Source organism: Monodelphis domestica, chromosome 4 (genome assembly GCF_027887165.1).
Source record: "Monodelphis domestica isolate mMonDom1 chromosome 4, mMonDom1.pri, whole genome shotgun sequence".
Taxonomy (NCBI): domain Eukaryota; kingdom Metazoa; phylum Chordata; class Mammalia; order Didelphimorphia; family Didelphidae; genus Monodelphis; species Monodelphis domestica.
The window spans coordinates 264,187,169-264,215,082 of NC_077230.1; the positions used below are offsets into that span (position 1 = coordinate 264,187,169).

Genomic DNA, 27,914 nt, shown 5'->3' on the forward strand with positions numbered 1-27,914 from the left:
CTCAACCATATTTTTAAAGCAATTTTTGTTCAGTCATTGGTCAGACTGTACAAACATGACCAAATGATAATCTCTATATTAATAGCAAATATTTTTCTATATTCAAATCTTTTTTTACTATTAAGATAAAATAAAATGTTGCAATATGTAAAATCATGGTGAAATTATATGTTTCAGACTTTATATATATTGAATTTTACTCTTCACATATCAGTGACTTTATGTTTTCATCAATGGTGGTACTGTTATCATCACTGTCTTTTCATATCCTCTAATACTGTATGTGTTTTTGTATATTCTTCATAGAACCATCCACTGTGTTTGGAAGTCTTTGTGGTACTTTATGTGGCTATTTACTTTTTCACTATCACTCAGCTTCTTTTCTGTTCATGTTTGGTATTTTATGTCTCTGTGATATTTCTTCATATTAAATCTGGTTTTAATTTTCTTTGTGTTTCATATCATTGAGTTTGTGTTTTATTCTTCATGCCATTGTTCGGCTTCTTTTATAGAATATGTTCTAGCTCACTCATAGCCACCATTGCTCTTCAGGTTACCTGCAGTTGTGATTGTTCTAAGACCATGATTCTATGATTCATAGTAATACAGTATCTCCAGGAGATTATTGGTATCAAAGAGTTGTACTTTTTATGTATAGAACTATATGGAGTTGAATTCTTATATATTTAGATTTAATGTGCTTTTAAAAATGTGGTATCTGGCTTTCCTATTTCTTTTATTTTTATGCATTTGTCCTGAAGGGTACTTTTCTAGTCATTAATAGAATATTGCTAATTTTATTTCCTGTATAAATGATTTATATAAAATGTTATAGGTACTGGGAATACCATTCCCTTGTTTTTTCCCATTTTTTGTTAATTTATTTCATTATTTAAATATTAATCTTTAAAAGTCTTATGGCTCCAGCTTAATCTAAGATATTATCTACCGTTTTTCCAAAGTATGATTGACACTATTAATACTTCTTCCTTTGCTTGTTTGCCTTCATGTTAAGACATTTTCCCAGCTGACCTCTTATTTGCTATCCCCTCTGCACACTCATTTTAAAAATTTTATTAATATTCTTTTATTTTTAAATTTTGAGTTCTAGATTCTCTGCCTTTTATCCCTCCCCATCCACTGAGAATGCAAACATATTAATTATGCATATGAAACCTTGTAAAAATTCCTACTTTAGTCATATTGCAAAAATAAAAGCAAAAAATATAAAGCAAGAAATAATTCTTTTTCTATTTAAGATGTCATAAATTTTCTCTCTGTGGATATACAGGAGTTTTTCATCATGAATGTTTTGGAATTGGGTTGGATCATTGTATTCATTAAAGTAGATGAGTCATTCACAATTGATCATTATTACAACATTGCATTTATTGTGTACAATGATCTCCTGTTTCTCCTCTCTCTTCACTTTGTATCAGTTCATATAGATCTTGCCACAGTTTTTTTTTTCTGAAACCATCCCCCTTGTCATTTCTTATAGCATAATAGTTCAGCATCATAAATATATGCCACAACTTGTTCATTCATTCCCAAACTGATGAGCTTCCCCTCAATTTCCAGTTCTTTGAAGCCACAAGAGCTATGCTAAAAAATTTTGTTTATATAGGATTTTTCCTTTTTCTTTGATCTCTTTGGTGTATATACATAGTAATGGTATTACTGGGGTTTAAAGTATGCAAGTTGTATAGCTCTTTGTTCATAGTTTCTCATTGTTCTCCAGAATGGTTGGAGCAGTTCATTATTCCACTAACAATTCATGAGTGTACCTATTGTCTCCTCATTCCCTCCAACATTTGTTATTTCTGGTAGGTATGAGATGGTACTTGAGTTTTTAAAATTTGCCTTTCTCTAATCAATAGTCATTTAAAGAATTTTTCCCATATGAATGTAGTTAGCCTTGATTTCTTCTTCTGAAAACTGTGTGTTTATATCTATTGACCATTTATTAATTGGGGAAAGGCTCTATTTTTATAGATTCAACTCAATACTCTATCTGAGAAGTGAAACCTTTATCATAGAAACTTGCTGTGAAATATTTTGCTTTTGCTTTATTGTCTTTTTTGTTTGTTTTTATACTTTTTCAAAGTATAATTTCCCTGATTATCTCTTTCAGTTAAATCTAATTTTGCTTTTACTTTGTCTGAGATCATGATTGCCACCCTTGCCCCCTTCACTTCAACTAAAACATAACAGACTAGCCCTGTATGTGTCTTTCTGCCCCCAGTGTCTCTCTTGTATACAATATATTGTTGGATTCTGGTTCCCAATCCTTTCTGTTCCCACTTCTATTTTGTAGGTTAACTCATAATCAATCTACGTCTCTGACCTTGGTTTTTCTAATGCAATGCTCTCAATACCCTTTTTAGATATAAAAACACATTTATGGGATGTTAGTACAGCAGCATCATATAGCTCACTCTAAATTCTTAAATAAATCTACCTTTCTGGGTTTCTCTGGACTCTTGTTTTTTGTATTTTAGAGTTCCAACTGAAAATTCCAACACAAAGTCCTGTATTCTACTAAAAGCTGATTTTTCTCCCTGTAGCATTGTACCCAACTTTGTAGACTGTTACTCTTTATTGTAAGTCTATAGTATACTGAGGCACATTTTCTAATGCTAGAGAATTTACCTGAGGCACAAAGATGTTAGATAGCCATGACTTGACTGTAATGGAGGGGGAGAAATAGAATCCCCCACCACTTAATTCAGGATTACAGTGTGGTAGAGATGGAATGGAGCTAAAGGGTGAAGAGGGGGGATAGATAGTTTCTCCCCTCTCTTTCCTCAGTAAACCCACACTGGCTGTCTTCGGGGTTGCAGACTATATTTCTTCAGAAACTGAGTTGACATAAAATCCAGGATTAAACTGCTGCTTCTTCCTTGGGGAGGAAATATTGTTCTCCTCCCCAAAGCTTCAAATCCCTCTCCCTAAATATTATGAGCAGGCACTTGATCTATAGAAATAGTTATTTATTTTTGAGGGACACACAAAAGGGTAGGGTAAGTGAGATTGTGGGATAAGGTAACGGGAAAATGGGAAATAGGAAATCCCTAAAGATTAACAATTGAACCCCTTCTCCCCAAATCCTGCAGGGTCAGATTTCGCCTGCCTTAACCCTCTGGGGTCAATTGTGAGAGCTGTCTTGACTTCTAACTGCTCTAGTTATGATATGAAGTTCAAGGACTGCTTTAGAGGTATAGAGAGAGGAAATTTTCCTGGGGTGGGTAGCTTTATATCAAAGTCTTATCCACTACTGTTGTCTTCTACTGGATTCAGAGGGCCTGGATTCACAGAACGATGATTAAGACTCGGAGATTCTCTCAGCTCAGTCTCTCTGGAGAGCTCCCCAAATAGAAGTGAGTTGATTATTTGGATCTTCTCACTTCCTCTGTTCCTTCTCCAGAATTCTCTGTCCTTCCTGCTCTTCTCCCACTTGAGTTGGTCTTCCAGTGTAATGAATCTGCTTTCCTCTCTTACAACTCTGAACATCAAATATCATTTACCTTTTGGAATATTGTATTCCAAGATCTCTTTTGTAGGAGAAGCTGTCAGGGCATATAATACCTGTACTGTAGTTTCTTAGTATATGGATGATTTTTTTTCATGGGTACTTACAAATATTTTTCTTTGATATGAGAGCTCTTGATTATGGGTGACATTCCTTGGACTTTACTTTTTGAGGTACCTTTTAGGAAGTGAAAAATGGGTTCCAGGATTTTTGTGGGTTTTTTTTTTGTTAGAATTTTCAGAGAGTTCAGTGATTCTTTAGCCCTCCTTGATCTGTTTGTTTTTTTTTAGGTCTTTAAAAAATATCAAATACCTTTTATTTTCTTCTATTTATTACATCTTTGTATTTCATTCTAATATTTTTTACTATCTCACAAAGTCATTGACTAGTATTTGATCTATCAAATTTTCAAGGAATACATTTTCTTGGATAAGGTATTCCTCCCTCTCTTCTAAACTACTTAATTTCCTTCTAATTTCTTTCCTGAAGAGCTTTAATTTCATTTGCTATCTCTCACTTCATTTCTTCTAGGAATTCATGTGGTACTTGTAGGAAATGAATTTCTTCCCTTAATTTTTATGCTTAAAGTTATCATAAAGTTAGATTTGTAATAGTTTTTAATACTGAATGGTGTTTTCTTTGATTAACTCATTATTTTTTTCTTTTGTGACAGGGATAGGCTTTTCCTTCCATTGTGTTTTTGTGTGTATCTCTTTCTACTAGAGTTAGGCCACTTGCATCTTTGAGATTGAGAGTACTGGATATCTATTTCAGAATATTTTCTGGTTTCTCAGGAGAGAGTGATAGCCTCAGAACCCTCAGGTCTGGGTTGTCCAGTTTTGAGCAGTAGTGTTGGTCTTGTCAGAACCATGTAATTAGCACCTTTTCTTGCCACTCCATAAGGCTTCTAAGGTTTCCATTCTGGAGATTTCTGACTACTTGTTCTTACTGTCTCTGGACTAAGAATTAGAATTGATAGAACTTGGAAGGCAGTTGGATAAGAAGGAAAAGAAGAAAAGAAGATGACTCCCAAGGTTACACGGACAGTTGGGAAGATTGTGACATCCCCTAGCATCAAGGAAATTTGAATGAGTGATGGATTTAGGAGAAAAATTAATGAATTCCATTTTGGACTTTGAGAAGCCAACAGAATATCCAGGTAGACAGATCCAGTAGATGGCAACGGAGGGTAATGTGATATATAATGGAAAAATTTTGCTGGATTTGGAGTCAAATGGCCTGCACTTGAATCTTAGCTATGTTATTCAGTAACTTTATGACTATCACTTTACCTCAGTTTTCTTTTTTGTTCAAAGAAGGTGCTTAAATAGATGGTTTCTAAAGTCCATATCAGCTCTAAATCTATGATAAGAAGTTCAGAATATTAAGAATTCATACAGAGATTTGGATATTATTTCTATGGAAAAGATCAAATTTGTGAGAGCCAGTGAGATTATCTCAAGAGTGTATTGGGATGGGGGCAAATAGGTGCTCAGTGTTTTAAGAGCCAGGCCTAGAGATGGAGGTCCTGGATTGAAATGTAACCTTGGACCCTTTCTAGCTATATGACCCTGGGCAAGTAACTTAACCCCCTTTTACTCTTGTTCTGCCTTGGAACTGGTACTAAATATCTATTCTAAGTGGTGAGAATTTTAGACATAATTAAGGTGGTTAACAAAAGAGTCAAGATTATCAAGGAAGTATTAGAAGTCTTGAAACAGGATAAACTTTAGGTTCAGGTAGAATCTAGCAAAGAGAGACAAGTGCAGGAAATGATGATCAGAGGGAAATGCAGACTTGTTGAGGAGCATGGGAATGGAAAACCTCGGAATAATGGTGAGATCTAAGGTGTGATTGCTTCCTATTAGAGGTAATAGAAAGGGATTTAATAGGTATTGGGGCTGAGGCTTGATTTACTGGTCTGCAAGGATAGAATTAGATAGAACCTGCAGGAATTTCCAAAAGAGAAATGCAAATCTTGTATAAAGAACCCCAAATTCAGTAAGAGTAGATAGGGCTAATTTGTACTTGAGAAGTTGTGCAGCCTTTTCTGCGCTCCATGCTGCTTGCTGGTGCCAAATTTTATCTTTTTAACTGATATGAATGTCTTTAAATCATAGCACACTGGAAAGATGCATAGTGGTTAGAAGTGCCCTTAGCATGTTGCCAGCAGTATCTTGTGTTTGAGCACTATGTACATCATGAAAGACATTTGCAACAGGAAAAGGAAGTGGATTGGCCACCCAGCAGATGTGAGAGATGAGGTAGAATGCCAGAATATTATAATGGTTCCCACAAAATATTTAAAGAATTAAAGTAAGGTGCCACATGAGTAGGGCAGTTTCTTCTTGGTAAGATTAATGAAAAGACATAGATTAGTCTCATAGGAGAAGGCACAGAGATATATGAGCTTTCTCAGCAGAGGGAGCACCAAAACCAATGAGATCATCATGTCCATTATCTCAGGAAGTCAGTGGAATGGATAATCCAAAATAATTTTAAAAATCATTCGTGTTAGCTTGGTTATGATTTATAGCATACAATATTTTTCTACTGATTTTGTTTTATTTATTTACATACATATTTGTTTTATTTACATAGATTAAAAGTTATTTCTTTTTCCTAGGAATACATTTGCTAAATAGTGGTAGGAGGCATTTGAAAGTATGTTAGGGAGAAAGGGAGAAACAAAATGCTATTAAATTCACTTGATTATCTACATGTAGATAAATGAATTTATTTTATGAATACAGAGGTAACTACTGCCCTGTGGAAGAATAGTGTTTTTTTAGTTATAGAGAAAAACAAAAAAAATCTTACTAAGCAATTTATTTTTGTATAAGACTAATTTATTTACAAGTAGCTAAAATAGTCAATAAAGGGCACATAATGAAAGGAATACAAAAGAGGATATATAGGGTACATTTATTTAATACAAAGTAAAAATTCATGTTCTCAATAACTTCTTATTGCACAACTTTAAAGGTAGTGGAACTTTGCAAATATTCCAAGAAGTTTTGCTTTAGTATAAACAAATATCAGCCAGTAAACTAGTATTTATTGTGTCCCTTATATGCCAAGCACTGTACTAAGTGCTAGAAGTACAAGGAATGGCAGAAGACAGTCCTTGCTCTCAAGGAGTTCACATTCTAATGTGAGAGACATTATACACACACTTATCTGCAAACGAGATATATAGGATAAACTGAAGTTAATCAACAGAAGGAAGACACTCCATTAAGTGGTATGGAAGGGTATATGGAGCTAGGGAGCATAGTAGGTTGAGTACCAGGCCTGGAGATGGGAGGTCCAGGGTTCAAATGTGACCTTAGACATTTCCTAGCTGTGTGACCCTGGGTATGCCATTTAACCCCAATTGCCTAACCCTTATTGCTCTTTTGTCTTGGAAGGGGTTTTTAAAAAAAGGAGATATTAGGAAAGACTTTTGCTGAAGGTGGAACTTTTGCTGAGACTTGAAGGAAGCCAGGAGGCGGTGAAGATGGAGAGAAATCCAGGAATGGGAGATACAGTGACTGAGAAAATGGCCAGAGTTGAGAGAGAGGATATCTTTTTAAGCAATAACATTTAATCTAATAGTACATGGGGAGACTATTTAAGAACATAAGGAGAGCACAAAGGTAGGAAGGGTCCAGGTTAAGATTAAAAATTAATATCTAAATACGTAAAGTATTATATTTTTATAAGAACTTACTAATTGACTTGAAGAAAAAGGAAAATGATACCCTTGGCAAACCAACCTGTGAAAAGCAGTAAGAAAGAGCAGGGAGGAAAGCAGGGAAGAAGACTGAAGGTGGGGTAACAGCAAACTTATTTACAAAATGTAAGGATACAAAGTGGGGAATGTAATCCAAGGAATTCTGGGAAAAGTAAAGGAATTCTGGGGAATGTAGTCTTGGGGAACACAATTCTATTTTGTTAAAATTAAAATTAGATCTCAATAATAAAAACAAAAAATATTTTAGGAGACTTATTACTGATCATTCGAAATCAAGGAATAAAGCGGATACAAAAATAAAAGATCATGTACCAGTGTCTGATTAGCCATTTCAGAATCCCCACTCACCACCCTCCCCATGTTGACAGGAAGCCAAAGAGTCTAGCAGGACCACCCACTCAATATTTATCCCCTGTCTATAGGAAGTACTGAATGACAGGAAGTCAGTGGGCTCCTGGGAAATGTAGTTCTTTTTTTAGGGTAACAGATTTTCTATTATACAACTTACAAGTTATAAAGGGTTTTAAAAGCCACTATGTTCTAGAGCAGCATTGGCGAAGTAGTAGCATGGATGCAGAGCTGGCGCTTGGGGAGATGCTCAGTTCCCCCTCTTCCCAGTGCCTGAGGATATTTTTTGCATACCCCACCCCTAAGTCCAGCCACCCAAAGCAAGCACTTCTTCCCTCTGCTCTCAAGGATAATGCTGGGGACTGATAGGAAGTTTGAATTTGCCTTCTGGGCACTTGAACTCAAAAAAAATTTGCCAATGCTGTTCTAGAGGCTGGACTTGAACCCAGGTCTTCTTGGTTTCACTACACTATACTTCTTATTGTTAAATGGATAAACTCTTCCCTAATTGTTAAAGATCACAGAATTTAAAAGATGAGAGAAAAATGAGGTATCTTTCAGGGCTATGGTTAGAGTAAATTCATAATCAATAAAAGGGAAAATAGCAAAAGACAAGATCAGTTTTGATCATAAAATTAAAAGGCATTTGTACAAATATCTATACAATTAGATTAAGAAAAACCATTGAGTTGGGAAAGAAATCTTTGCCTCAAGTATGGCTAAAACTGATCTCCAGATGTAGGAGATTGATACTGATACATACTATTTATTTACATTTTTTATTTTAACATTGTTTTAAAATTTTGATTTCTAAATTGTCTCCTCCCATCCCTCCCCCACCCTCTGAGAAACTAATCAGTATGATGTCAGTTATGCATGTGAAATAATGCAAAACATTTATAATTTAGCCACAATTTTTCTTTTAAATGCTTAATATTTTAATCTTTTTTCAACTACATGAAAAAGCATTTAATTTTTTTTTAATTTGAGACAAATTCTCACCCTCCCTGTCTTTCCTTCCTGTCCCTGAAACAGCTAGCTAGCAATCTGATACAGATTTTGCATGTGTTAATAGTATAAAACATCTTTCCATATTAGTCATATTATGAAAGAGAACTTGGATAAACTAAAGAAAAATGAAGAAATAAAGCAAAATACAGTGTTCTCAATCTGCATTCAGATTCCACCAGTTCTTTCTCTGGAGAAAAATGTTTTTCATCATGAGTCCTCGAAGACTTTCTTGGATCACTATATTTCTATGAATAGTTAAGTCATTCATAAATGTTCATCATATGATATTGCTTTTACTGTATATAATGTTCTCCTCACTTCACTTTGCCTCAGTTCATGTAGGTCTTTCCAGGTTTTTCTTATCATCTTTCCTGTCATTTTTTATAGCACAGTAGCATTCTATTATAGTTTTACACCACAACTTGTTCAACTATTCCCCAATTGATGGACAACCCCTCAGTTTCCAGTTCTTTGTCACCACAAAAAGATGTGCTGTAAATATTTCTGCATGAACAGGTACTTTTACCTTTTTAAAAAATCTGTTTAGGATACTGACTTAGTAATGGTATTACTGGATCAAAGGATATGCACAGTTTTATAATGTAGCCATATTTTAAAAAACAAAACAAGAAAAGTAAAATAAGAAAATTTTACTTCAGTTTGCAAGAGTTCATCAGTTCTCCCTGTGGAGGTAGATAGCATTTTTTCATCATGAGTCCTTTGGAATGTTCTTGGATTATTTTTATGAGAATAGTCAAGCCTTTCACAATTGGTCATCATTACAACATTGCTGTTTGTATGCACAATTTTCTCCTGGTTCTTCTCAATTCAATTTGTATTAGTTAATTGTCAGTCTTATTATTTTTTACCTGAAGCCACTCCCACCTTGTTCTTTTCTTATAGCACAATAGTACTTCATCACCATCATATACCACAATTTACAGCCATTGCCCAATTGATAAGCATCCCTTCAATCTCTTTTACATAAAAAAGGTTTGTTCTCTAAATATTTTGGTACATATATTTCTTTTTTTTTCCTTTGAACTCTACAGGACTGATAATGGTATCTGGGTCAGAGGTCATGCATAGCTTTATAGCTCTTTGGACATAATTTTATTCTCCAGAATGTTTGGAACAGTTTTCCTCTAACAGTTCATTAGTGTACCCATTTTCCCCTCATCACTTCCAGCATTTGTTATTTCTGATAGATGGTACATCAGAGTTTTAATTTGCTTTTGTCTAATCAATAGTGATTTTTCAATTTTCATAGAATTATTGATAGCTTTGATTTCTTTTGACCATTTGTCAATGGGAGAATGTCTCTTTTTGTAAATTTGACTCATTTCTGTACTCAGTATATATGTATTTGATAAATGAGCCCTCTATCAGAGGAATTTATTGCAAAAAATGTTGGTATTACTACATTTTTATGTTACTTTTACCAAAATACAATTTTCCTGGCTGTCTTTTTAAATTAGGTCTATTTTTGCTTTGTCTGAGATGATGATTGTCATCCTTGCCTTTTTAAATTCAGCTAAAGCATATTAAATTTGACTTGAGCCCTTTATTTTAACTCTGTGAGTATCTTTCTCTTTTAAGTGTATCTCTAAAAAACCTCATATTGTTTTGGATCCTAGATATCTGAGATCTGATCTGGTATCCATTTTTTTACCCACTAATGTTTTATGAATGAGCTCATCCCATTCCCATTCCCAGTTATGATAAATGTGTTTTCCACTATTCCATTTTCTTCTTTTGGTTTTATTCTGTCCCTCCTTAAAAGTCTATTTTGCTTCGAACCATAACCTCCCTTAATTCACCATCCCTTTTATAATCTCCACTCCCTCTCTTTTTATTATCTCCTTCCCCTTCTATTTCCATATTTGGTAAGTTAGATTTCCATTCACAACTCTGTGTGTATGTGTCTGTGTGTGTGTGTCTGTATCTGAGTTCCAATGAGAGCAAGGTTAAAGCATTGCCTCATTTTCCCCACTACTGAAAAAGCTTTTCTTTGAATACCTCTTTTATGTGAGAAAAATTTCTCTATTTTACCTCTTCTTTCCCCTTTCTCCCAGTCCATTCCCTTTCTTACCCCTTCATTTTTTTAGATCATTCTAACATAATCAGCTCACCCTCATGCTGTATGTCTATGCAAGTTCCTTTTAATTGCCCTAATGATAAAGTTCTTAGGAGTTACGTGTATGATCTTCCCACATAGGAATGTAAACTATTTATTGAGTTCTTTATGATTCCTCTTTCCTTTTTACCTTTCTATACTTCTCTTGAGTCTCATGTCTGAATGTTAAATTTTCTATTCAGCTCTGTGCTTGAAAGTTCTCTGTTTCATTAAATATATATTTTTCTCCTGAAGAATTTTTGCTGGGTAGACTATTCTTGGTTGTAATCCTAGCTTCTTTTGTCCTCTAATCTATCATGTACTAATAAGCCTTCCACTCTAATGTAGAAACTGCTAAGTCTTGTGTTATACTGACTGTAACTCCACAGTATTTGAATTATTTCTTTCTGGTTACTTGAAGTATTTTCTCTTTGACCTGGGAAATCTGGAATTTGGTTATAATATTCCTGAGTATTCAGTTAGGGGGTCTCTTTTAGGAGATGATTAGTAGATTCTTTCAATTCTGTTTTACCCTCAGAAATTAAGATACCAGGGGAGTTTTCCTTGATAATTCTTTGAAATGTAATGTCTAGATTCTGCTTTTGCTCATTCAAGTAGTTCAATAATTATTAAATTATCTCTACTTGATCTGTTTTCCAGATCAGTTGTTTTTCTGTTAAGATATTTCACATTTTCTTCTAGTTTTTCATTCTTTTGACTTTAATTGTTACTTGATGTCTCATGGAGTCATTCGCTCCCACTTGCCCAGCTACAATTTTAAAAGAATTATTTTCTTCAAGTGACTTGTGCCTCTTTTTCCATGGCCAGTTCTGCTTTTAAAGGAATTTTTTTCTCTGGTGAATTTTTGGGCCTTTTTTTGCTATTAGACCAATTCTGTTTTATGAGGTGATATTTTCTTTAGTATTTTTGTGCTTCTTTGTTTTTTATCAAGTTGTTAAATCTTTTCATAATTTTCTTGTATCACTCATTTACTCTACTACTTTTATCTCTTTCTTTAATTTTTCTATGAATTCTTGAAGACATTTTTTCTTTTCACGTTATTTTCTTCTAAGTCTATGTGTTGGTCTTCTCTGTCACCTATTCTGTTTGAAGAGGAAAAAAATTAAAAATAAGGCATCACAGAAATAGTAATTGGGCAAAATTGACATAGCAATCTATTTGTTGGCTATTTAAAGTTTCATAATTTGAAAATTTCAATTTCTGCATTGCCATATCTATATTCATTACAACCTAACAAAAAAAATGATGCCTGGATAGTAGTACCTTGCCTGATACAACTTATAATTTCCTTGGCAGAAGAGTTATGTGACTTTTAAAAATGGCTATTATTATTCTGGTAATGATCCTCCCCAAAGTTGGCTTGGCTGGCCCTCATATGATGGACATATCATTAGTAGACCTCTTCTTAGCTGGCTTTGTTTGGCCAAGTTAACCTTCAGTTCACAAAACAGTACTAAAGAACCACCCTTTAAATTTGAATCCATTGTAAATGTATTAGCCCTTTATAAAAAAGTCTAATTTGTTTTTCCTTAAAGAATTTTCACTGCTATTCCATGTTGGCATTCTTGTCATTTTAATTCAATAATTTATAGTGTCCTCAACTCTTTTCTATAAGAAGAAGCAACTAGGGATCATGGATAGAGATAAGAACTGACTTCTGAGTCAGGAAGACCAGGGTTCAAGTCTGGTTTCTAATGGAAGTCTCTTTAATTTCTCAGGCCTCTAGGTACTTCTTCATAGTCCTATATTGCCAAGGATTGTCATAAATGGGGTTTCCTCACAGAGAGTTCACTAAATAAGTGGAATGATAGGTCTGGACCTATCTATCTCTCTGTCAATCTATCTGTCCATCCACAGAATAATACAGAGTTTCTGCCAGTCTATTAGTGAAACTGTCTACCATGAATAAAATGTACAAGACAGCTCACCTCTCTCCTCCAAACTTTTCATTTAGGTCTAGTTAGGGGAGAGTATGGATTGAATCAAATGTCACAGGATATTTGACTTTGAATTGCTAGTCCCTGAGTCTGTAGTGAAACATATGCTAGACATCAGTGTTCTGCTTAGGAAGTGAAGAGTACGATATTGCTTTATTCTGTTCCCGTTGTTTAAGTCAAATTGTTTATGGAACCCCCCACCCCCCTTGCTTAATTTCTACTTATCAGTTCTTTCTCCAGAGGAGGACATACAAGTCATTCTTCAAATAATATTTCTGTTTCTCAGAATTCTTTTTGACAGTCTGTATTTTCTGTTTGGCAAAATTTATAAACTTGCGGTTCAAAGAATTGATGTCTAGGAGGCTGTAAGTAAGTCTTCCTAATGGAGGAATTAATTATGAATTATGTCATAATATTTGTTGTAAAGTATTTCTATTTTGGCAGAATGCTTTACATATTGAATAGATTGTTTAAAAAAGACTTTTAAACTTTTAAAGTATCCCTTGTATAAAATAATAAATAAAAGTAAAATTCTACTTTTATATTTAAATTTCATTTGCTGATTAGAGAACTTGAAATAGCAACAGCATTTTGCATATTTGGGGGTTTTACTTTTTATCAGAAAATAACCCAAAGAAGAATGAATGAAAATTGAATTTAAGAACTTAATCAAGTACTTACTAGCCTACAAAATAAAAATAGCAGGGCATTTTCATTGGTGTAGTACCTTTTGAGAGACTACTGACTTTATTCTCATTTTTATTTAAAGCTCATAATTTGAAGAATTTATTGGTCTTCATCATCTGTTGGGACTAGCTAGTAAATTGATTAACCTTAACAATTTTCCAAATTTTGAAAAAGATCATTTTGGTGTTTTTACAGTTTGTTTTCTGTTCAATTTAACAGGCATTTATTAAGTTTTATTTTGTTTAAGACACTGTGATAGGTGCTTTTCATAAAAATACAAAAGATAAAACCTGAATAAGTCTTGCTTTCAGGTATATTACATTCAATTGGGGAAATTAATATATACAAAGAATATTAAATAAAAATAGGTCAAAGTATTAAGGGATAGTTACAGATCTAAAATTAGGGAATGTTATATTATGTTAAACATGCAAATAACTGGGAATCATCTAATACATACACAGATGTATGACTAGCAGATGAGGGGGTCCAGAAAAGACTACCTGCAGTAGGTGTGATATGAACTGAATCTGAAAGAAGCCAGGGAAGCTCAGGTGAAGGGGAAAGAGTAGAGAATCTCAGACCTGGTGGTTAGCCAGAACAAATGTCCAGAATCCTGATATTCTGTGCTCAGAATGTGGATTGTAGAGAGTGTAGAAGGGGAAAACTAGAAAGGTAGGAAAGGACCCTTTCAAAAAGGACCCTTTATATGGCCAAACAGAAGATTTCATATTTGAAGTTTGAAGTAATAGAAGAGCCACACAAGTGTGTCTTTTGGTAGAATGGGGGCATTGTGCAACATAAGCCCAGGCAGGCTTGCACTTAAGGAAAATCACCCTGACAGCTTAAAAGAGCTATGGGAGAGGTGAAGGGAAAAATCTGGAATGAGTGTGAGCCAGGGATAGAGGATGCCATTAAGATTTCAAGAGACAGAGAAACCATAACTAGAGACAGGCTTCAGCATACATCTTTCCACTGTCCTGTTTGTAACCTGCAAATTAGCTTTTAGCTGCAATTTTGTTGTATAATTTGTTGTATAATTTGTAGTATTATAGTAGCACTGGGAGAGAATTTGTGTTCACCAGGTGGACCTTTGTGGTAGGAAACTGCTTTAGATCACCCCAAAGTGCAACATAGTTTCTCATATGTGACATGGCTTTCATTTGCCCTGTTTGACTGTGAACTTTTCTCATTGTTCATCTGTAGTACTCTTAGAAATGGGTGCTGACAGACTTGAACATTTCTCCCAGCATCTGACAATCTGTGTGATATACTTTCTTCTCCATTATGTTTTTTTTCATTGAAGAGACCTAAAGGGTTTCAGGGCTGGATACAATCAGCATATTACCATTCACAAATGGTAGCACCTGTAGAGCATCACCATTAATTAGGGAAAATCTTTCATTTTGAATTTTGTGTCAGGATATCCTCTGACAAACTGGCAAACTCCTTATGTGCTATTGATAGTCAAGAGAATAAGTGAATAAACTTAACTTTCTGGTTTCTTCTGTCAAGGAATTTATATTCTCCTCATATATCCATAGGAGAGATGTCTTGTTAGGGTCCTGCAGTCTGCACTTGTATAAATGTACATGTTAAAAATTTCTGCAATGACTATAAGACAAATACAACTTTTCCTAGGAAGTCAGCAGTAATATGTAACTTTTTTTTAAAAACAGGAAAAAAGAATCAGAGTATCTCAGCCTTCGACAAGAGGACCAAGTGCCTTTATTCCAGAGAAAGAGGTAAGTTAAACTATTTCAAGAAATTATAGTGAAAAATTATGAAAAATCAAGAATATTATTGTCTGGACCAAAATCTAAATTCTTTATTGAAGTGTAAGTCTTTTATTGTTTGAGAAGCATTTTTCTGTGGAAAATCCTCAGAGTATTCCTGAATTAACATTCACCATTCTGACTCTTGGGATTTTAAAATGTCTGTAATTTTAATAATCGCTGTTGTTAAGGATGTGGTATAATTAGGTTTGAAAATATGAAAAGGTACTATATCACTTGAAGAAGTCAGAGGGCACAGTGAATAGAGCACCAAGCCTGTATAGCTATATGACCTTGGGCAAATCACTTAAGCTCTGCCTGACTCCATTTCTTCATTTGTAAAATAAGTATTAATAATAGCATCAACCTCCCAAGGTTGTTGTGAGGATAAAAAAATAGCATTTGTAAAGTGCTCTGTTCTCTTTATATACTTAAAAAATGCTAGCTATTAGGGTATTATTATTGCTATTATTATATCAGCAATTTCATAGGTAGTTTTTCTGAAAAGGCACCTTAAATGCATTAAAATGCATGGATCATTTGATAGATTTGCTTTCATTTCAAACAGCCAATTTTCTAGTATTATGAGATAATATGAATTTGAAGAGATATTTCTAAAAATGGAACAATCAGTTATTCATTTCTTGATGGAGCTTTTAAAGAACATGAAATAAGGAGGGAATGTTACATTGCCAGTATTATATCTTATGTGATTGGTTTTTAGTCACTTGGATGGCCTATCATGGAATCTATTTGCTATCTTTTTTGAATCTAGGAAAATTAGACAGAGTAATAGTATTAAATGTTTACTCTTTGCAATGTACCTTTTCTCTTTCTCTTAAGATAAATCTATCATATAAATTAATTCTTTTATCTGAAAAATATGGATAAATAATACCTGTAATATTTACTTCACTGTATTAAGAGACTCAAATAAGATAATCTAAGTAAAGGACTTTTGAAACTTTATGTTGTTATGATTGATTTTGAAAGCTGGCCTAATTAATTGAGAGGAGGCAGTTGTATAATTTCTTTCCATCAAACATTCAGGGACTTCACCAACACACCCCTATTTTTTAATTACATATGTGCATACATATATGTTTATATGTCTACATAAATTAGTCATTCCCTTCCCCAAACAAAGGTTGAAAACCCACAATCTAAAAGGCTGTGGCTAATGTGTGTGTATCCTTTTCTTGCTGACAAAAATGTTGCCATAAGAGAAGTGGTTATTGTTTTAAGTTCATATATTTGAAGGGCTATCAAGTGGAAGAAGAGATTAGTCTTGTTCTGTTTGTCCTCCAAAGACAGAACCAGGATTATTCATTGAAACATGCAAAGAAGTTTAATTTGATTTGATGATTTCACTAAAACCTCCCTAACAATTACCCTTTCTTCACTGGTCTTTTATGAGAAAATGAGGTTATTCTGTTACTTTGAGGAGGGGATGAAAACATGTTAGCTATTTATGATCATCTCTTCATTATTCTATATCTTCACAAAATATTTTTTAATAATGTGCTCTAGAATTTTACCAGGAATCTAAGACAATCTCACTGCCTTTAAATAGGTTCAGCATTTGCCCTTTTCTATTCCTGCCTACTTCTTTGATTTTTCATGATCTTTCAAAGATCACTGATGGTGATCTGAACTAAAAATTACATCTGCTGGCTCTTTTAAGTACTTTGGGATGTAATTAGTCATGGTCTGGAGACTTAAATTTATCAAGGGCAGCTACGTACTCCTATCCTTGCTTACTTTGGTTTTTAACTGCTTGTTAGCCATTTTTGTTTGGTCTATTCCTGTTCAAAGTCATGCTCCTTGATAAAGAGAGCAAGTAAAATAAAGGCTGAATTATTTTTCTCTTCATTTTCAACTAGAATATTTCCATCAATCCAGAACAGTTGATTAGTTTTTTTTTTACTTCTTATAAGCTTTAGTGTATAGATTTGGCAATGTTAGGTTTAATTTGTTATTAATTGAATTATATAGCAATAATTAGAATATAGAGAGATAGATACAAGAGAAAGGATTCTTTCCTGTTCCCTGTTATATAGGACCAGGGAAAGACCACAGTGGTCACTTTAAGAAAGATTTGCATGCTGGGAAGAGAGTGAGGGGATTCTGGACATTCTCTGGTAACTGACTGGAGAGGTGGTTTCCCACTTTTCGATGCTTAATATCAGTTAGAGACTTTGGCTAAACTTAACTTGGAAACCTTACAAGAATATCTGTGACGGTGGGAAGAGTTTTTGTTTTGCTGTCAGAGCTGTTCTCCTGAGGAGTGTAGCTACAGACTAGAGTTATTTTACTCTCACTCAATCAGTGCGAGTTCTGACTCAAAGCTGAGAAGAGTCATAGGAGACATTTTGATCTAACTGCCACATTGGTCAGTTAGAGACGACAACTTATTACTTTTGTTCTATAATTGCAAGGAGGTTAATAATATTGGAGTTTATATATTATATATTAGGATAAGGACAGATAGATTTGGGTATTAGAAAGTGGTGAACAAGAAGAAAATCCTTGCGGATCAGTTTTGGTGGAATATATTTAGTACATCTTAGATTTAGAATAAGACTTTTCCTATTTTATCTTTACCTCCTTTTCCGTTCCCTGCCGCTCCTAACAAATGTAATAAATAGGTGTCGGATTATACTGTGTCCAGCAACTTTATACATCATCTACCATCAAGTGACCCCAACAGTTCAAGTCTATAATCAGCTATAATGTTATCAACAACAGATAGCAAGATCAATACCATCTATAACAGCAACATGCAGTTTGGCTGCTTTAAGGCATTTATTGCTTACATTTTTCACTCTTGACTATGTTTTGGGCAATTGAGGTTGGCCAGGTAAATGAAGAATTAATGTTGCATCTTAGGCTATAGATCTTCAAGAAGCTTCATCATAATAGCACACACATATTTAATTCTCTATGATTACAGACATATTATACATATGTATGTGTGTATAAATGTATATATATACATATATATATTTAATAAAATTCCATCTTAACCTGATTTAATACTCACAGCAATTTTATGAGTTGAGGATACTACCATTTGAAACATACTGGTTTTATTTTTTTTAACGTTAGGGGAAACTAAGACTCAGAGAATTTAAGTGGCATGGACTAGTCAGTTTAATTATAACAGCCAAACTTTAACACTGTTCTTTTAATTCACATTTGAGTGTTAATCCTCCTCAAGAGAGGATCTCTGTGGTTTGGAATTGTCTACATTCATGTTTCTCTCCTTTGGAGAATATTTTATACTAATAATATCTAGATATAGGGGAAGGGGAGGCAATGGATGAAACAACTAAATAGTTTCTTGTTCAAAAAGAGGCTCTTGTTAGTATAATTGGTTTATATACTTATCATTCATCTTTTTTATCTTAAGTTTTAAATGTTTTAGTTTTAATAATTTCCACATGAGTTTTCTGAAATTGTATAATAAAATTGTCTCCTTCCCTTCTTCCCTTTCCCCTCCTGGAGCTGACATGCAGTCCAATCTGGCTTATACATAAATTATTATGCAAAACATGTTTCCATATTATTCCTTTTTGTAAGTGAATAATTCTATAAAACCAAAACCCTAAAATTTATACATCAAATAAATAAACTATAAATCATGTGCTTTCTTCTGAATTACTACTCCATCATTTCTTTCTCTGGAGGTAGATAGCATTCTTTTTCATAAGTCCCTGAGGGGACTTATATTCTGGATCATTGTATTGCTGTTAGTAGCAAATTCTATCCCATTTGATCATTCCATAGTATTGCTGTTACTGTGCATAATGTTTCCCTGGTTCTGCTTACTTCACTCTGTATCAGTTCATGTAGGTCTTTCTAGCTCTTTCTGAAATCATCCTGTTCATCCTTCCTTATAGCACAATAGTATTTCATCATCATCATATACCACAATTTGTTCAGCCAGCCCCCCAATTGAGGGACATCCCTTTTGTTTCCAATTTTATACCACAAAGAGAGCAGCTATAAATATTTTTTGCTTAAAATGGGTCCTTTCTCATTTTTTTTAATCTCTTTGGAATACAGAGCTAGTAGTGGTAGCACTGTCATTGATCATCTTATTGATCTTTCTGTTCAACTAGAAGATGGACAAATTGACCAATGCTTACAAATTTTTTAAAATGGAAATTCTTATTTATATTGTTGCAATTTGTATTTCCTCTTAATTCATACCTTCTTTACATTGATTTCCTAATTTATCATTTGCCCAAATTTGAATTATAGTCCCAATAATTTGTGTTCATTGATGAAAATCAGTGCAAACACTGCCTTTTTGATGAAATCTTTCCTGACCCGCTTTCTCTCATTAATTTGTATTTATATGTTTATTTTGTATTTTTTGCATATTTACATTTGTATATGTTGTCTCCTTTAATAGAACATAAGCACATTCCTTAGAAATACATAATTCCAAATCATGGTATATGATAGTGATAGAATAGTATTATGCTATAAGAAATGATGAGCAGGATAATTTCAGAAAGAGCTTGAAAGACCTATATGGAACCAATGCACAGAGAAATAAGCAGAACCAGCAGAACATTATACATAGTAACAACAATATTGTATGATGATCAGCTGTGAAAAATTTAGCTACTCTCAGCAATACAGTAGTCTAGGACAACTCTGAAGGCTCAATGACAAAGAATTCTATTTTTACCTCTAGAGAAAGAACTGTGAAGAGTCAGAATGCAGATCAAAGCATACTGTTTTTCAATTGTGTGTTTTTAATTTGGGGGTTTTGGTGTTATATGAACCTGCTTTTATAACAATGACCAATATGGAAATATGTTTTATATGATAATACATGTATAACTGACATCAGATTGCTTACCATCTCCAGGTGGGCAGGGAGGAGAGAGGGAAGGGAGACAATTTGGATCTTATACCTTCAGGAAACATATGTAGAAAATTATTGCATGTCATTGTGGGAAGAAAATACCTTTTAAAGTAAATAAAATAAAAAATGAAATACATAGTTCCTGTGTATTAATCTTTTGACTCAGGAGTCCCTTGAAGCTCTGTATAAGTATTTGTTCCTTAGGAGAGGGTTTTTTTTTGTTTGTTTGTTTTGTTTTTTTTGATTAACAAAGTTGACAACAGCAGCTGGAATTCAGTGTTTGTAATCATTGTTGTTATCCACTCTGAAATTTTTCTCTTGGACTCCAAAAAATATAAAATTCTTTAGTTTATTTCTTATTGCATTAAGTAAAAGGTTGGGGGGGAGGGTAGAGGAATCAGACTGAAGATGCATGTCATAAGACATTGAGAGTATGCAACTTCATAGGTTCCTGAGATGAATTTGTAAAATCATATGACCAAATATTGGGTTTAGGTAGAAGTTCCATCAACTAGGCAAATAAACACTCAAAAGCTTTCAGCCAGCCCAACCAAACAGATGGAATTGTGTTTTTCTCCAGTTTTGCAGGTAAACAGCAAATGTCAATTATCAAACAAACTTTGTCTTTGTAATAAATTTTAGCATAGCATGCAAAAAAAATGAGAATAGCTTTTCTTTTTTATTTTTATATTCAAAGTATGAGCAACTTTTAGACTTTTCAGGATTTGTTAATAGGTTAACACATTTGTTTTAATGATTCCATAATATCAAATTGTACCTTGCTTGGCTTAATAAAGAAGATATTTATTTTGTAATAACTGTTTTTTTTTCTTTATTACTTTTTTTTGGCTCTTAGGTTGTCCAAGCAAATACAGTAGATGAACGTACTAACCTCCTTGTGGAAGAATACTCTACATCTGGGCGCCTAGACAACATTACTCAGGTCATGAGTTTGCACGCTCAGTACCTAGAGTCTTTTTTGCGCAGCCAGTTTTATATGCTTCGAATGGATGGTCCCCTTCCTTTACCATACCGACACTACATTGCTATAATGGTATGTGTGCATAATCTGAAATTGAAGCTTTAAAAAACAAACTATGAATAACAGATTTTCCCCCTCTCTATCCTTTCTTCCTCTCAAGAAAAGTATTGGGAGGGGCAATGAGGTAGCTCAATGAATTGAGAGATAGGTGGTCCTACGTTCAAATCAGACACTTCCCAAGCTGGGTGATCCTGGGCAAGCCAGTTAACCCTATTTGCCTAACTATTACCTCTTCTGCCTTGGAACAGGTACTTAATATTGATTCTAAAAAGGTAAGAGTTTAAAAAAAAAAAGGAATACTGTTTTATTAAGTAAATTGGTGTTCCATAGTTATTTTTAGTATTGCCATTGAAATATTTATGGAAATGTTCAGAATTGATGTTGTAGAATCATGTAAGCCATACTTAAAACAACATGAAAATTTTCCATTTAATTTATAAAAAATTTAATCTCCTGTGCTTTAATGACAATTTTTCCCCTAGTAAGGCTTGTCCTATTTGGAGAAAATAATTTACTTTAGGTATCTGTAAAGAATCTTTTTACACACATGAAAAAGTCAATATTTTGTAATTTTTTAAGGGAAATCTCTTTCTGAATTAGTGAAAAATCTGAATGGAGTCCTTTTACAGAAATTATTTTTTATCACCAATGTACAGATTTATAAACTTAGTTAATATAGATTGGGAGAAAATTGTGATTTGGGCAAAAATGAAGGTATTGCCAGAATTTTGCACTGGTGCTAAAGAATCATTGAGAGAATTGTCTATATGTGAGTGGAGGAGTAATATGGCTGGGAGGAAATGCCAGGAGGTAAAGATTACATTTGTCACAAATTTGACCTGTTTATCTTTCCATGGCTCCACCAATGGATAAAACTGATTTGAGCTGTAACCAGTATCTTGATACAAAATAAAATTTAGCAGGATTTCATTTTAGCTCATGTTATTTTTTTGGAACAACAAAAAAGTAAAACATAGTCATAATGATTAGGAGACAAAGAAGAAAAACAATAGAATGGATAAAATCAGATACACTAAGTTATATAAGAAGTAGCCATATAGAAACATGAGGTCTCAATTTTACCTTTCAGGGAACTAGCAATCTATTGGTAGCAAATTTCCACTTCATAGAGGGAAAGATAGTTCCTAGGAGGTAACTAATGAAGGAACTACATGTGTGGCTGCTGTAATCAGGATTATTAACACAGTCCAAAAGTTAGAAATCCCCTAGAAGTAATTATAAAATAAAAATGAAAGGTGTCCATCTTCTTTTCCTTATTTCTAAGTTGATGGACTACAATTGAATAAAATTTTTAACATGCTTATATTTGTAAATTAATACTCATCACAAGGAAAATAGATATATATTTCTTGTTGTATTATATGGAAGTAGGGATCTATTGATATCATCTTTGAATGTGGCAATCGCTGATTTTATTTTGTAACCATTCACTTGGGCATCTACCTGCTTTGTGTTTCTATCCACCTATTAAGTAGGAGTGGGTTGTTCTAGAGCAGTGATTGCAAAACTTTTAGAGATGGAGTGCTGAGCACACATTCCTTTCCTTCTAAGAATTTGTAGTAAGGGAGATAAAATATGTCTAGAAATAGTTGTAGTACAGATTGGATGATCAGTATGGAGGAGAGTTCAAAGTTCTGGAGATTTTTGAACTTTCAGAGGAGACATTATATATAGCTATGGGGTGATTACTTCGTAAAGGTAATAAAAATGAAAATATACACTTTTTCTCAGCTGTTATTCTCTACCTTTTCCCCCCCATTTAAGGCTGCAGCTAGACACCAGTGTTCTTACCTAATAAACATGCATGTGGATGAGTTTCTAAAGACTGGAGGTATTGCAGAGTGGTTGAATGGTTTGGAATATGTCCCACAAAGACTGAAAAATCTCAATGAAATAAATAAACTGCTAGCACACCGACCCTGGCTAATCACAAAAGATCACATTCAGGTACCACTTAATTCTAACTAGATTTACTATTTTGGAAACATTCTTTTTAATTAATATTCAATTTTTGAGTTTAGTGTTTTATTTAAACAATTGGTTAGAATTTGAGAACTGTCAACAGTATTGAATATTTTTATATTGAGAAGATAAATTGGAGGAAAATATCTTTTATAGGAAATTATTCTTTTTACCTGAAATATAAATACTTGTTTTGTGCTAATGTTTAGGTGATTTATTTTGAAGAATTTTAATTCATCATTTGAGGAAGTGTATGTAGTAATGGAAGCAGTCAACCAGGGGTTAGGAATTCTGTGTTTTAGTCCCATTTTTATCACTGTTGTCTGAGTCTCCATTACCTCATTTTATAAAGTAAATGGGTTGACCTAACTGGTTTTTAAGTATTCGGCCAGTTCTAAAATTTTATAATCTATTTCATTTAATTGGCAGAAATTTCTTACAAGTATAAAGGTATTTACCAATTGTTATGTGAATGCTTCATGATAAAGTACAAAATTCCTCTAGGAAGATTAACCGAAACATTCAAATTAAAATGTATAATTTTATTATTTCCACTGAAGGCCTTTATCCAGGAAAGTTCTTTTTATGGACCAGAAAAATCTTTGCTTTTTTCTAGTCTGTCTGCAAGAAAAGTATTTTTTTTTCAAGAGAATAATTACTACCTTGAAAATCTAACTATCTTAATTTTTTTAGTAACATCTTTATGTTCAAACACTTAGCCTTGTAAACTTAACCTTAATGTGTACTGGGAGTGGGACAGCATGGCATCATGATATTAATAAGATACTGTGAAGAAGCTGACAACCTACCTTGGTATAGGAATTTTCCTCTCAGGGAGTTCCTATTCCAATAAAATCACGGGTTCAATTCCTACCCATGATCTGGGATGACTATATGTAGGACTTTGAGCAATGCAGTACTTATCTAAGGCTCAGAGTTATCTGTCATTCATCCAGGTAATCTAGCCTGAGTTCCATCCCTATTATTTCTACATCATCCTAGCTAGAGGTTGGCTAGAGAAGAGGGAATTTTGCTTCTTCATGATGCAGTATCTTGATGCAGCACAGTGGATAGAGCACCAGACCTGAAGTTGGGAGGTGCTGGGATTGATTCTGGCTTCAGACATTTCATAGCTGTGTGACCCTGGGCAAGTCACTTAACCCCAATTGCCTAGCCCTTAGTACTCCTCTGCCTTGGACTGATACTAAGTATCCATTCTAAGATGGAAGGTGGTACGGGTTATTAAAAAAGAAGTAATATGAGTCCAACTCAGGTTTTGTTACCTAAATAAGTATTTTTTCTTCTACTGAGGAGCTAATCAGAACTAGTTCTTCTTTTGGTTCCTTCCTTCCCTGTTGCCTATTAATACATTTCAGGCTTTCCCATCCCTAAAAAAATCCTCACTAGATTCTGCCATTTCCACTTTCTGTTGTTTAGTATCTCTTCCTCATCTCAGCTCAGTTCCTTGAAAAAGCCCTCTGAGTTCAGTGCTTCTACTTCTCTTGTCCTACTCTCTTCTCACATGGTGGCACCTTGGTTTCCAGGGTCATCACTCAATTGAAAATGCTCTGTCCAAAGTTACCAGGCATCCCTCTTTCTATTTAAAACCATGAACAAGTAGCATATTCAGTGGAAATCCATTAGAACCTTTTCCAGTAAATAAATGATTAAAGCAAGGCAGTCATTTCTTTCAAACAATGCTGGTTATTTTTTTCTATTTATATCGTTTTAGTCATCATGTATATTGTTTTCTTAGCTCTGCTTCATTCTGCATCAGTTCATGTAGATCTTTCCATGCTTGTCTGTATTTAATACTCATCATTTTTATACTCTAGTAATTCTCCATTACATTCATGTAGCACAGTTTGTTTTTTTGTTATTGTCATTCAATAGTTTTTGAGTCATTTCTAACTCTTTGTGATCTCATCTGGGGATTTTTGGCAAAGATACTGGAATGGCTTCCTATTTCCTTCTTTAACTCATTTTCCAGATGAGGAACTGAGGCACAGGGCTAAATGATTTGTCTAAAATTATAGAACTAATGAGTGTTTGAAACTGAATTTGAACTCATAAAGATGAGTATTCTAATTCCAGGTCTAACACTGTATCCACTATACCACCTTGCTGTCCTCCTATTTAATATTAGTATGAATTTGTTTTTAAAAGTTACATAGAATTCTCTTGTTTATCCATTTTCTAAATATTTTAATTACTCTCCTTTCCTTTTTCCTGAAAAAAAAAGTTTTTTAATCAGCAAATCTAATGGACTTTTTGTTGATACTTGCCATTTTTGACCTTTCCGTAATATCTGACACTATTGACTAGACTGTCCATTCTGGGTTTTCTCTGACATTGTTTTCATACCAATTAAATGTAGATGTATATCAGAGCTTTTTCCTGGACCCTCTTCTCTTTTTTTCTCTACACACTCTCAACTCAGTGATCTCATCATATCCCACAGGTTCAATGATCATTTCTATGTTGTTGCTCCGTATCTAACTTATACTTTCCCATCTTCCTTCCAATAACATCATTTGCTTATTGGACTTTCAAACTGGATATCCCTTAGGCACCTTAAACTCAACTTGTCCCAAATAGAACTGACCATTATTTTCCCCTAAGTTCAAAATATCTCTTAGACTTCCACATTTCTGTAGTCATCCAGGAGTAAAACTTTGTATTTTATTGAACTCCTCATTCTCCCTTACTCCACATATCCCCATCAGTTTACCACTTTATGTCCACAGCATCTTTCACATATCCCCTCTCACTCTACTCACATAGCCCTAGTTTTGGGTCTTGTCGTTTCTCGCCTATGCTATTTTGGTAACCTTTTATTTGGCTTCCTTGCCTCAGTCCTGTCCTTACTCCAAATTAATCTGCCACTCAGCTAACCAAGTGATTTTCCTGAAGAGCATGCCTGACCATGTTATCTTTCTACTCAACAAACCAGTGGCCCCCATTACCTCTAAGATAAAATATGAATTCTTCTGTCTGATATTTAAACCTATCCTGTCTTCTACCTTAAAAGTCTCAATCTTTCCTCTCTTCCATGTGATCTGTGATATGTCATACTTGTTTCTTACTCATGACTCTTCATCTCCCTTCTCCATGTGGTTCCATTGGCAGTCCTCTACCTTTTGGGATTTCTAGTTTCCTTTAAGACCAGCTCAAGTGAATCTTTTGCAAATGGACTCTTATGGTTATTACACCTCAAAGGTTACCTTGGGTTTGTTCTGTCTGTCTGTCTATCTGTCTGCTTTGTCTCTTTCTCCATCTGTCTGTCCTTTCCTCCCTCTGTCTCTTCCTCTGTCCCTCCGTCCCCTACTCCCCCATATCAGAGGTGAGAGATTAGGTGTTTGAAATTTTAAATACACTAAACCTATGATCTTTCTTTGCTTTTTGTTGGCTTTATTTAATCCCCCTTTTTAATAAAGATTAAAAATTTTTATGTGAAAAAACCTATAGTTATTAACCAAAAGAATCCCTAAAATATTGGTGAGGTGTTTCTTTGGTAGGAAATCAGCATTTTTAATGTACTGATGAACACCCTTTTTTGTTTTAAGGTTTTCAGAATAAAAGATAATCAATGTGATTGAAGAATTTTTATATTGATTTGTAAATGGTCTTCTTTGCTCTCCCATCCCCAATCTTTCCTTTAATTTCAGAAACTTGTCAAAACTGGAGAGAATAATTGGTCTCTGCCTGAACTAGTACATGCTGTGGTCCTGTTGGCACATTATCATGCCTTGGCTAGCTTTGTTTTTGGTAGTGGCATTAATCCGGAGAGAGATCCAGATACTTCCAATGGATTCAGATTAATATCCATCAACAACTTCTGTGTCTGTGATCTCGCCAATGACAACAACATAGAAAATGCATCCCTCAGCAGCAACTTTGGGGTTAGTATTCCAAATCCATCTTTGTCATTTTTGCTTTAGAAATTTTGTGCTACTTTGCTTATTTTCTGTGCTTATTAATCTCAAACATGTGAAATGATTTTCTTATTTATATTTCTTCAAATAAGCCCATTTTCAACTCAATTTTTATTATGATATATGCATTCCTAATACTTGAGTACCACTTTATCTAAATTATACCTTTTCAGGCCTTCATAATAAATATAGATAAATATTTTCCTAATGATAAAACATTTAAAATGTTTCAGCTTTTTCCTGAATCATAGAGTCTTTTAGCTAGAGTCTGGGAGAGTATTCTGATCCACATGACACCAACATAATCAAATGGAAAGTTTAAAATAATAATTGGATGTATTTATCTTTGTAACATCAACTAGATTAGTCTTTTGACTTATTTGAAAGTGGCAAATTTGTGGCATTCATATTTTTATACAGAATGTAATGTAATCCAAATTCATATTGGAATAATATTTCTCCATTTATTAGTTATTTTTTGTTTTTGGACTAAAGTCAACAAAAATAATATACTCTTAAAATTTGAATTAAGTGCACAATTTTAATAGGCAATAATAATAAATAAAACAGGTGTTACTACCACCATAATAAAGTATGTTGGGAGCATAATGAGACATACCAGATTGTTTTTTTTTTTAATGGTACTAATTCTCAAAATTATCCTGTCTGAATATAGATTGTGGATTCTCTAAGTGAGCTAGAGGCTCTAATGGAAAGAATGAAAAGGCTTCAAGAAGATAGGGAAGATGAGGAAGCCTCCCAGGAAGAAATGACCACTCGTTTTGAGAAGGAGAAGAAAGAAAGTCTTTTTGTTGTTTCTAGAGGTATTTTCCATTCATTTTGTCTTATAGATGCTTTTAAAAAAACTATTTTTTCAAAAAAATTTTTATACCTGGATTTCCCTGAGCA

General features: G+C 33.8%; 1 protein-coding gene across 1 annotated transcript in view; it reads left to right on the plus strand.

Moving 5' to 3' along the window:
* Positions 1–27,914, plus strand: part of SESN3 (sestrin 3) — a 90,331-nt gene that overhangs the window by 38,873 nt on the left and 23,544 nt on the right. Inside the window, exons 2-6 of the mRNA XM_007494989.2 lie at positions 15,068–15,133; positions 20,902–21,099; positions 22,873–23,055; positions 26,739–26,972; positions 27,682–27,829. Of these exons, the coding sequence (XP_007495051.2) occupies positions 15,068–15,133; positions 20,902–21,099; positions 22,873–23,055; positions 26,739–26,972; positions 27,682–27,829 (829 nt within the window). The remainder of the gene's footprint in view (positions 1–15,067; positions 15,134–20,901; positions 21,100–22,872; positions 23,056–26,738; positions 26,973–27,681; positions 27,830–27,914) is intronic.